General features: G+C 38.4%; 1 protein-coding gene across 1 annotated transcript; it reads right to left on the bottom strand.

Moving 5' to 3' along the window:
- Positions 1–2,131: 2,131 nt before the first annotated feature.
- On the bottom strand, positions 2,132–10,268 carry ndufaf1 (NADH:ubiquinone oxidoreductase complex assembly factor 1). Its single transcript, XM_057859593.1, has 5 exons — positions 10,028–10,268; positions 6,797–7,312; positions 3,513–3,698; positions 3,354–3,428; positions 2,132–3,291 (listed from the first exon to the last, which is right to left on the bottom strand). Exons 2-5 carry the CDS (start codon positions 7,286–7,288, stop codon positions 3,151–3,153), a joined length of 894 nt encoding a protein of 297 aa, XP_057715576.1. The 5' UTR covers positions 7,289–7,312; positions 10,028–10,268; the 3' UTR covers positions 2,132–3,150.
- Between the last annotated feature and the right edge of the window lie 44 nt (positions 10,269–10,312).

Below are 10,312 nucleotides of genomic sequence, written 5' to 3'. Positions count from 1 at the left end.
TTTTGTCAAGAATCAACAACAAGTGGGACACAATCGTGAAGTGGAACAACATTTATTGGATAATTTGAACTTTTTTAACAAAAAACTGAAAAGTGGGGCGTGCAATATTATTCGGCCCCTTTACTTTCAGCGCAGCAAACTCACTCCAGAAGTTCAGTGAGGATCTCTGAATGATCCAATGTTGTCCTAAATGACCGATGATGATAAATAGAATCCACCTGTGTGTAATCAAGTCTCCGTATAAATGCACCTGCTCTGTGATAGTCTCAGGGTTCTGTTTAAAGTGCAGAGAGCATTATGAAAACCAAGGAACACACCAGGCAGTTCCGAGATACTGTTGTGGAGAAGTTTAAAGCCGGATTTGGATACAAAAAGATTTCCCAAGCTTTCAACATCTCAAGGAGCATTGTGCAAGCCATCATATTGAAATGGAAGGAGCATCAGACCACTGCAAATCTACCAAGACCCGGCCGTCCTTCCAAACTTTCTTCTCAAACAAGGAGAAAACTGATCAGAGATGCAGCCAAGAGGCCCATGATCACTCTGGATGAACTGCAGAGATCTACAGCTGAGGTGGGAGAGTCTGTCCATAGGACAACAATCAGTCGTACACTGCACAAATCTGGCCTTTATGGAAGAGTGGCAAGAAGAAAGCCATTTCTCAAAGATATCCATAAAAAGTCTCGTTTAAAGTTTGCCACAAGCCACCTGGGAGACACACCAAACATGTGGAAGAAGGTGCTCTGGTCAGATGAAACCAAAATTGAACTTTTTGTCCACAATGCAAAACGATATGTTTGGCGTAAAAGCAACACAGCTCATCACCCTGAACACACCATCTCCACTGTCAAACATGGTGGTGGCAGCATCATGGTTTGGGCCTGCTTTTCTTCAGCAGGGACAGGGAAGATGGTTAAAATTGACGGGAAGATAGATGCAGCCAAATACAGGAACATTCTGGAAGAAAACCTGTTGTTATCTGCACAAGACCTGAGACTGGGACAAAGATTTATCTTCCAACAGGACAATGATCCAAAACATAAAGCCAAATCTACAATGGAATGGTTCAAAAATAAACGTATTCAGGTGTTAGAATGGCCAAGTCAAAGTCCAGACCTGAATCCAATCGAGAATCTGTGGAACGAGCTGAAGACTGCTGTTCACAAACACTCTCCATCCAACCTCACTGAGCTCGAGCTGTTTTGCAAGGAAGAATGGGCAAGAATGTCAGTCTCTCGATGTGCAAAACTGATAGAAACATACCCCAAGCGACTTGCAGCTGTAATTGGAGCAAAAGGTGGCGCTACAAAGTATTAATGCAAGGGGGCCGAATAATATTGCACGCCCCACTTTTCAGTTTTTTGTTAAAAAAGTTTAAATTATCCAATAAATTTTGTTCCACTTCACGATTGTCCCACTTGTTGTTGATTCTTGACAAAAAATTAAAATTTTATATCTTTATGTTTGAAGCCTGAAATGTGGCGAAAGGTTGCAAGGTTCAAGGGGGCCGAATACTTTTGCAAGGCACTGTATATAAATATATATATAAATATATATATAAATATATATATATATATATATATATATATAGGATACATAGCAGCTGATACATGTAACATGTAAATTTGTTACATGAGAGTGAAAATGAGCATTACAAGGTTTTTAAGAGTACACATAAGGGCTGGGTGGTCATTTGATCGTGACTGTCGGTCGCAAACAATGTAAGGTCGATTTTGGTGACGAGTATATTTCCCTGATGAAACAACCAACAAGACTTAACCTTTCCCGGTGTTTATTTCCTTCATATGTTCATAATAAGTTGAACCACCCTCTAGTTTGTTTTCAGTAAAGATGCTTAAAACTATGTTAAATTACAATATAAAAGTCAATTAAAAATCATGATAAATGTCAAAATGACAACCAACATTGAAATTCATTTGTGATTTGGGTCATGTGGGAAAAAGTTATCATCCTGTTATAAATGTTAAATATTTAACATTGGGGATGTTGGAAACTAAATTGTAGTACATTAAAAAAGAAAAACCCAGTGCTTGTTTTATGACTAATATGTCCCATTTTGATCACACTCAATTGATTTTGTAACACAATCAATCCACTTCCTTTGACCTGCTAAACTTGGCCGTCAGGCTTATTCATTTATTTGATTAGGACAATGCACATTGCTCAAAACATCGGTAAAAAAACAATATAAATATGCCGGCGTTAGCATAGTTGCTAAAATTCTTATATCTCTATGTGAAACAAGAATTTCTGGAAAGCGTTCATGTTTCACGAAGCTTTATCATGGGGGCCTTTAAGAACACTCAGATTTACCGTATTTGCCCGAATATAAGACGGCCCTGATTATAAGCTGACCCCTCTTTTTCAAGACTCAAGTTTGGAAAAAGAAAAAAGACTTTTTGAACACCAAATTAATTTTTATACAGAAAAAAATTACAGTACGTCCGAAACAAATGATTATAAAAATATATTTGAGAGAAAAAGCATGTTATTTTGCCCCATTCAAATCTTAATATCTGAACATTTAAATATGTAAACTAAAGTGCAATCACATTTGTAAATGAATGGCTTCTGGTTTTTGAAATGTAAATAAACCAATCTATTGTGATAAAACAGCAAAATTGCAATTACTGCATTAACCATCAAAGTGAAGTCTAACTGTAACTGTAGTCTTGAAACAAATCTGAATAAGGAAAAACATTGCAATAAAATAATGCAAACTGGTTAAACTAAAAAGAGTAGCTGAGATCGGTCATGACGAAACATCGCTTCAATGATATCTGGCGCGATCTAGTGTCGTGAATGGGGAGAGTAGCTTAGATCTGTCATGACATATCTGGTGCCATCTAGCGTCATGAATGGGTATAATGTCTAGACCGCGAATATAAAACGACCGCCTCTTTTTCTGTTATTTCGATGCAAAAAACACCGTCTTATATTCGGGCCAATACGGTACATTATCTGTGACTGTGCAGCTGAAAAAGAAAAAAAAATACAGAAATTTAAAGGTAAGCCTCTCACGTAAAAATATTCCAAAACATTTACAATTGTACACATTCCCATAAACACTAGTGCAGTTGGCATCTGCACTTTAAGTGCTTTGTCTCCGTGGTGTACATAAATGTGATGTCAAACTTCTGGATTCCTTTTATGGAGTTCGTAAGCAAACTCCTCGGTGTGCGCATAGTCTTTGCAGACGCCAATGTAATCGATCTCCAGCTGAAAGGGACCAACCGCTTTATCCCCCAGGGTAAATCCGATGGTATTGATCTGTAAATTGGAAAAATATTGGCTTAGGTCATCAAGTTGATCTTTTGTAACTACAAGTGTACCTTATCCAGCCAAAGAGGATGCTGATCATCCTGAATTCTTCCACGATGTGTGAGGAAAAACTTTGAAAAGGGAATCTGCAAAGACAATTGAGCTCATTACTGTTAATAAATCATTGGCCAACATGGATCGGACGTCTATCTTCAAGCTAGCGTCCGTACCTTGACATCCTGCCAGTAGGGCCCGCCTCGGGTGTACAGAAAATAGTTGTAAATGTCATCTTTCTGGTGGGAGAAGTAAGTCTCCGCTGCGAGGTTAATCATCCACGGCCGGCCGTCGCCGCGTACGCGCAGGTGCAGCGTGTTGAAGCTGGACCAGTCGTAGTGCTTCTTTCGATCAAATGACGCCTTGTGAAAGGTAAGAGATGGAGTTATTAAGGGCTTGCCACAAAAGCTACTCTTCTGGCCAAAAGTATTGGCACCCTTGCAATTTTGTCAGATAATGCTCAATTTTTCCCAGAAAATGATTCCAATTACAAATGCTTTGGTAGTAATATCTTCATTTATTTTGCTTGCAATGAAAAAAACACAAAAGGGAAAGGAAAAAAAATTAAATCATTATCATTTTACACAAAACTCCAAAAATGGGCCAGACAAAAGTAATGGCACTCTTTGAAAAATCATGTGATGCTTCTCTAATTTGTGTAATTAACAGCACCTGTTACTTACCTGTGGCACATAACAGATGGTGGCAATAACTAAATCACACTTGCAGCCAGTTAAAAGTGATTAAAGTTGACTCCCCCTCTGTCCTGTGTCCTTGTGTGTACCACATTGAGCATGGAGAAAAGAGAGAAGACCAAAGAATTGTCCGAGGACTTGAGAAGCAAAATTGTGAGGAAGCATGGGCAATTTCAAGGCTACAAGACCATCTCCAAAGACCTGAATGTTCCTGTGTCTACCGTGCGCAGTGTCATCAATAAGTGTAAAGCCCATGGCACTGCGGCTAATCTCCCTAGATGTGGACGGAAAAGAAAACTTGACGAGAGATTTCACCGAAAGATTGTGCAGATGGTGGATAAAGAACCTCGACTAACAAACAAGTTCAAGCTGTCCTGCAGTCCGAGGGTACAACAGTGTCAACCCGTACTATCAGTCGGCGTCTGAGTGAAAGGGAACTCTATGGTAGGATACCCAGGAAGACTCCACTTCTGACCCAGAGACATAAAAAAGCTAGGCGGGAGTTTGCCAAAATGTCCCTGAGAAAGCCAAAAACGTTTTGGAAGAATGTTCTCTGGTCAGATGAGACAAAAGTAGAGCTTTTTGAGAAACGGCATCAACAGAGAGTTTACAGGAAAAAACACAAGGCCTTCAAAGAAAAGAAAACGGTCCCCACAGCCAAACATGGCGGAAGTTCCCTGATATTTTGGGGTTGCTTTGCTGCCTATGGCACTGGACTGCTTGACCATGTGCATGGCATTATGAAGTCTGAACACTACCAACAAATTTTGCAGCATAATGTAGGGCCCAGTGTGAGAAAGCTGGGTCTCCCTCAGAGGTCATGGGTCTTCCAGCAGGACAATGACCCAAAACACACTTCAAAAAGCACTAGAAAATGGTTTGAGAGAAAGAACTGGAGTCTGGAGACTTCTAAAGTGGCTAGCAATGAGTCCAAATCTGAATCCCATAGAACACCTGTGGAGAGATTTGAAAATGGCAGTTTGGAAAAGGAACCCTTCAAATCTCAGAGACCTGAAGCAGATGGCCAAAGAAGAAGGGTCTAAAATTCCAGCAGCGCATAGATAGAAACACATTGATGGATACCGGAAGCGGTTGTTGGCAGTTATTTTGTCTAAAAGTTGTGTTACCAAGCATTAGGCTGAGAGTACCGATACTTTTGTCCGGCCCATTTTCGGAGTTTGTGTAAAATGATCATTTTTTTCCATTCTCTTTTGTGTTTTATCATTGCAAGCAAAATATATGAAGAAATTACAACCAAAGCATTTGTAATTGCAATCATTTTCTGGGAGAAATTGAGCATTATCTGACAGAATTGCAAGGGTACTAATGCTTTTGTCCAGGAGTGTGGATGTTATTGAGGTGTCATGAACGGTGTCGACACAATGACACACTTTGTTGATTCTGTGTCATGGAATACTGACACCTGCAGGACATTAAATTCACTGCAGGTAACCCACTTAACAGACTGACGCCTGTTTGATGACCTGGCATGTACAATAAAATCCACGATTTTTGACAAATAACCAATCATGAAGTTACTTCACAAATATTCTGATTGTCAATAAAGTTCAGAGAGACTTAAGCTAAAAAAAAAAAAAAAGTCCAAATCCTTTTTGAGCCTCTTAATAGTTGTATATTTTCAATGTTAATTCTAATATTTTTAAAAAGTATTTTCAACAAAAAAAAAAAGAAGTCATTTATTTATTTAATAAAACGTTTTACATTTTTATTCCAACTTTTTAACTAAAATCAGAAAATACATTTTTTTTCCGGGGGGAGGGAGGGTATTTATTATTTTTTTCTTTAGTCCTAATCTTTAAAAGCATATGATGATCTTTGTAATGAATCAAAGTTTGATATTTGCAAATATCTGCTTTTGCTGTGGAAAATCATGTTACAGTTACATATATATTCACTGTGCTCCTTTTTGTCAGTGTAGTTTTTTGTTCCCACATATATTTCCAGCTAAACTGTAAAGTCCAGAGTAATATAACCTGGGGTGGGAACCTCTGGGGTACCTCGCGATACGATTTGCAGTACAAGGCTCTAGATAACGATTATCTCACGATATTGCGATGGAACAAATATCAATACATGGGTCAGGAAATTATTCTATATTATACAAAAACAAAATATTAATTTTTGGTCATCTACTCTTGATTTTGGGGTATTTATGGATCACTTCCTGTTGATTTTGGGTTACAGGACAGGAAGCAAGCTGGGAATGTCCCCAAATGTATAGGAAGTAACTCAACATTAACAAGAAGTGACCTGTAAATGCCCTAAAAATGAACATGAAGTGACCGAGAAATTCCCCCAAAACCTGGAAAACTGGCTGTAAATTGTCTGTTTCAGCTAGACATCCGATCCATCCTTGACTCTCACAGTCAAAATGGATTGGACGTCCAGCGCCCTCAATGGCAGCTAATGAGCAAACATAGACAATATTCTAGTGGAAGGTTTTGGTAGCAACCTGGTGGTTCCTCTTTTTCCCCCTGAAACAGTGATCTTTTGAAAACGATGTATCAATTCTTGGTGGGAGCATAGCAATAATATTTTGGTATACAAAGTATCGAGATACATCACTATTTCACCACAAATATAACAGTAAATAAACTATCGAAATAAATTTTTGTGGTAGCCAAATTGTTCAAAAACTCCTTTGGGTAGCCAAATTTAGAATATGTTTATCTCCACTCAACAGGGACTTGAAGCAGAGATTGGAAGTATTTTCACACAAAATAGGAAAAACTAAAGACACCAACCAACAGCTGCCTGGAACGCATGCTACAGTAGCCGCTGTAGCGTGTTTCACCATCCTTAGGAGGCGCCAATCTAAGTGTCCCATAGAGAAAACAAGTGTTGTTGTTCCTCCCGAGCTTCAAGTAAGCCTCACTTTGGCCTCCAATCTCACGATCCGATGACACAATCCACTCCTCCAGGCTCTCGGCCCCCCGGAACTCCCACACCACCTGGTTCTGCTCCAGCATGTGTTCCATGATGGGCTTCCCTTGGGGCCCCACCCAGCGCTGAAAGAACTCAGTTTTCAGCAATGTCATGTGTTTCCGGATGCCATCCAGTCCTTTGGAGAAGCTGAAGTTGATCTTCTCCCATGGAAACTTATCTTCTCGGGGCTTGCCGGGTCGTCTGTATTCACCCTGGGTCACGCTTCGATTGACCACATGACGGAAAAGGTGCGGCTGGAGCTGGAGGCATCCCAGCAACCTCATGGAAGGAAGATGAAGGATACTCGACATTGTGGTAGTGACGAGGATAGTTACCTGCATGACGGAAAAACAAAAGTTGAGGGTATGGTAAAAAAATGTTTTAATCAAACAAATACTTTATGGGACAAATACAACAATTAAAATATTAAAAAATAGAGCAATCACATACCTGTCAACCCGAGGCCGTTGGCAATCTTACAAATAGTGACATATGCCCTTACAAATTGGTGACTAATCTTACAACGTTGTATATAGCGTGCAATATGAAACAAAAATAAAACTCAATTTTTTAAATAATGAATTTATTGGTAATATTGTAACATATAACCTGGTGCAATCAAAGAACAATCAATATCTTCAGCTACATCATGAATACTAAAATTTAACATTGACTTTTGTTATAATTGTATGTAGCACTTTTGGCAATTTCTATCATGTCTTGATGGCTGCACTTCAGTTAGCAATTCAGTTTGACTTGAAGGTAGTTTGTTAGTATGTCCACTTATAAATTAAAAAGGTCAATTGATAAAATTAACTTACCGATGCAATCTTTGAGTCAGGGAACATTTCTTTTGCTAATTCTGTGAATTGATCAGCAATAGTTGCTGGCAAATTTTGTTCGGCAACAAATTGGCAGAATAAAATCTGTGCTTTCATCACTTCATTCTGCAGACTGCATCTTTATGACTAGTGTGGTTAATCTTACTTTTAAAAAGTGATTAATTAGTTACAAATTACTTCTCCCAAAAAAGTAATTGAGCTAGTAACTCAGTTACCCTGAAGGTAAGAGTAATTAGTTACTTGGCAAAGTAACTGGTGTTACCTTTCATGATTTTTTTTTCCATTAAAAAAAACAAAAAAAACAATATAGGAACCTTTGCTATGTTTGGAAATAATTTAATGTTGTGAATCAACTGATAAAGTTGTTAAAATTGCTACCGTTTTTGCATTTGTCCGCGTCTGTCTACTTTCGATACGTTAAAGTTTTAAAACTGTTTCATCATTTAAAGATCGATTCAAGTCAAGATTTTGCTGATTTAGGAGCATTTTAGATAAAAAGTTACATAAGTTCGCTAGGAAGGTTCACTACAACAGAGCCTTTCTGAGAAGTCTACTGCTTCAAAATGGCGGCTGTTTATTAACGTCGCCGTCTGTCATTTCTAGAGGTGTGCAAAATTTCCGATTCGTAGATTAATCGCGATTCGGCCGTGGAAGATTCGAGAACGATTCACAAACATCCAAATTCCGATTATTGAAATATGCCAAGTAAAGCGGAAGTACAACACACTCAGCGCGCCGCGCGGTCAATGGGCAACGGAGCGAGAGTAGCTAAACATCATGCTTCTCATTACCCGGCCCCTCGGGTAATGCCAATGCTCAACTCACGGCTCTAGCTCAACTCATGCCACGAGATAAAAAAAACACAACAACATACCTGAAGCTGCTACAAAAGTACGTCATCCACATAATGTTACGGTAGATATCATTTATATAAGACTAGATGCACTACGGTAGCGGTAGCGTTTGCAGCACATCTACAAAAAGCTAGATGCATACGTAGTAAACGGCCGCCATCTTAAAGCAGTACACTTCTCTGCAAGGCTGTTGTAGTGAACCTTCCAAGCAAACCTAATTAACTTTTTATCTAAAATACTCCTAAATCGGTAAAATATTGACTTGAATCTATCTTTAAAATAGTTTTAAAACTTTCACATGTCGAAAGTTGACAAAAGGGAAATTATGGATTAACGGGAGCAATTTTAACAACTTTAACGGTTGATTCACAACATTAAATTAATTGAATGTAGTTTAAAGCTGCTGATACAGAATGGGGACTGGAGTTTTTTATTTACTGTTATTTTTGTATATTTGTTTACGGCTATATGTTAACTTGATACTGAAATAGTAGTTTGGTTTAGCCTGAGAGTATTTTTGAACAATTTTGGAACAAATGTACAAAATATAAAAAAAAAAAAAAAAAAAAAGGGGGGGGTGCATCAATAATCGTTTTAGAATCGAATCGAACCATCTGAATCGTAATCGAATCGTTAGGTGCCCAAAGATTCCCAGCTCTAGTCATTTCGCATGTAGTTCTATAAGAATTTGATATATAGGCGTAGATTGTAGGCTGTCTGCTACAGTCATGAACTAGTGGAGCCACCTAGCCTATCATCGCGTTTGCTACAGCGTCACAACACTCTTCTCTCTCAGTGTCTCTGACTTTTCTCGTGTCATTCAACCAACGTAGTAACGCATCGTTGCCGAAACGGTGACAAAATCCAAACGGAGGGAAAAAAAAACGTAATGCACGAAAAACATACAGATTTTGAACGTACGGCGTATACATTTAAAAATCAGTGCTCATTTGTACAAATTACGCCAAAATCATACAACTTGACAGGTATGTTAAATCATGAAATCAAATAGGGCCTTTGTGTTGATTTCTGATTTACAGCTTCCATCTTTGAGCACCTTTCCGTCCCTTTTGGCAAGTTGTGTCCACCTCACTTCTTCAAACCATTTAGGCTGTGCTTATGCAAAAGTAATGCAACTTCATTGCATTCAATATATATACTTTCTATTTAAAATTAAATAAACTGACACCAAAATTGAATGTGTACATTTTATCACACAATGAGGACGCTACACTTACAGAATAAATGCCGACGAAACCCGTAACACATGGAGATCTAATAAATAGCTTTGCTTTGTAACAATTAAGAAATTATTGGTACAAAAAAGTGCGGTTGTCATTATTTTTGCACCTACCGTTCGGATGCAGTCACATGACGCAGGTCGTGTGGGTCAGGTTGTCCTTGAATGATTTAGAACATTTATCTTTGAAAATGTGCATTACGACACAATACATCCGAAAATGTGGGGTATAGTTAAAGTAAACTTCAATTTAATGAACTAAACTTGTGAATTTACAGGAAAGGTTTTGGTAACTTCAACCGAAGGTAATGTGGACGACATTAGAGCACCATTATTTATGTCCGTAAGGATGCATTCACTGAAGGCAAAGGTTCCCGAAATCAGTGTAATTAGTTTATT

Source organism: Corythoichthys intestinalis, chromosome 15 (genome assembly GCF_030265065.1).
Source record: "Corythoichthys intestinalis isolate RoL2023-P3 chromosome 15, ASM3026506v1, whole genome shotgun sequence".
Taxonomy (NCBI): Eukaryota; Metazoa; Chordata; class Actinopteri; order Syngnathiformes; family Syngnathidae; genus Corythoichthys; species Corythoichthys intestinalis.
Note: the sequence above shows the minus strand (reverse complement) of the source record. Positions and strands in the feature narration are given on the sequence as shown.

Bases quoted from the DNA above. Each gene is read 5' to 3' on its own strand.
- ndufaf1 (XM_057859593.1), bottom strand. From the start codon at position 7,288: ATGTCGAGTATCCTTCATCTTCCTTCCATGAGGTTGCTGGGATGCCTC. The intron at 3,699-6,796 runs GTTGGTGTCTTT...ACCTTTCACAAG, and splicing joins TGCGTTCCAGGCAGCTGTTG to GCGTCATTTGATCGAAAGAA. The intron at 3,292-3,353 runs GTACACTTGTAG...TCCAATTTACAG, and splicing joins ATCCTCTTTGGCTGGATAAG to ATCAATACCATCGGATTTAC.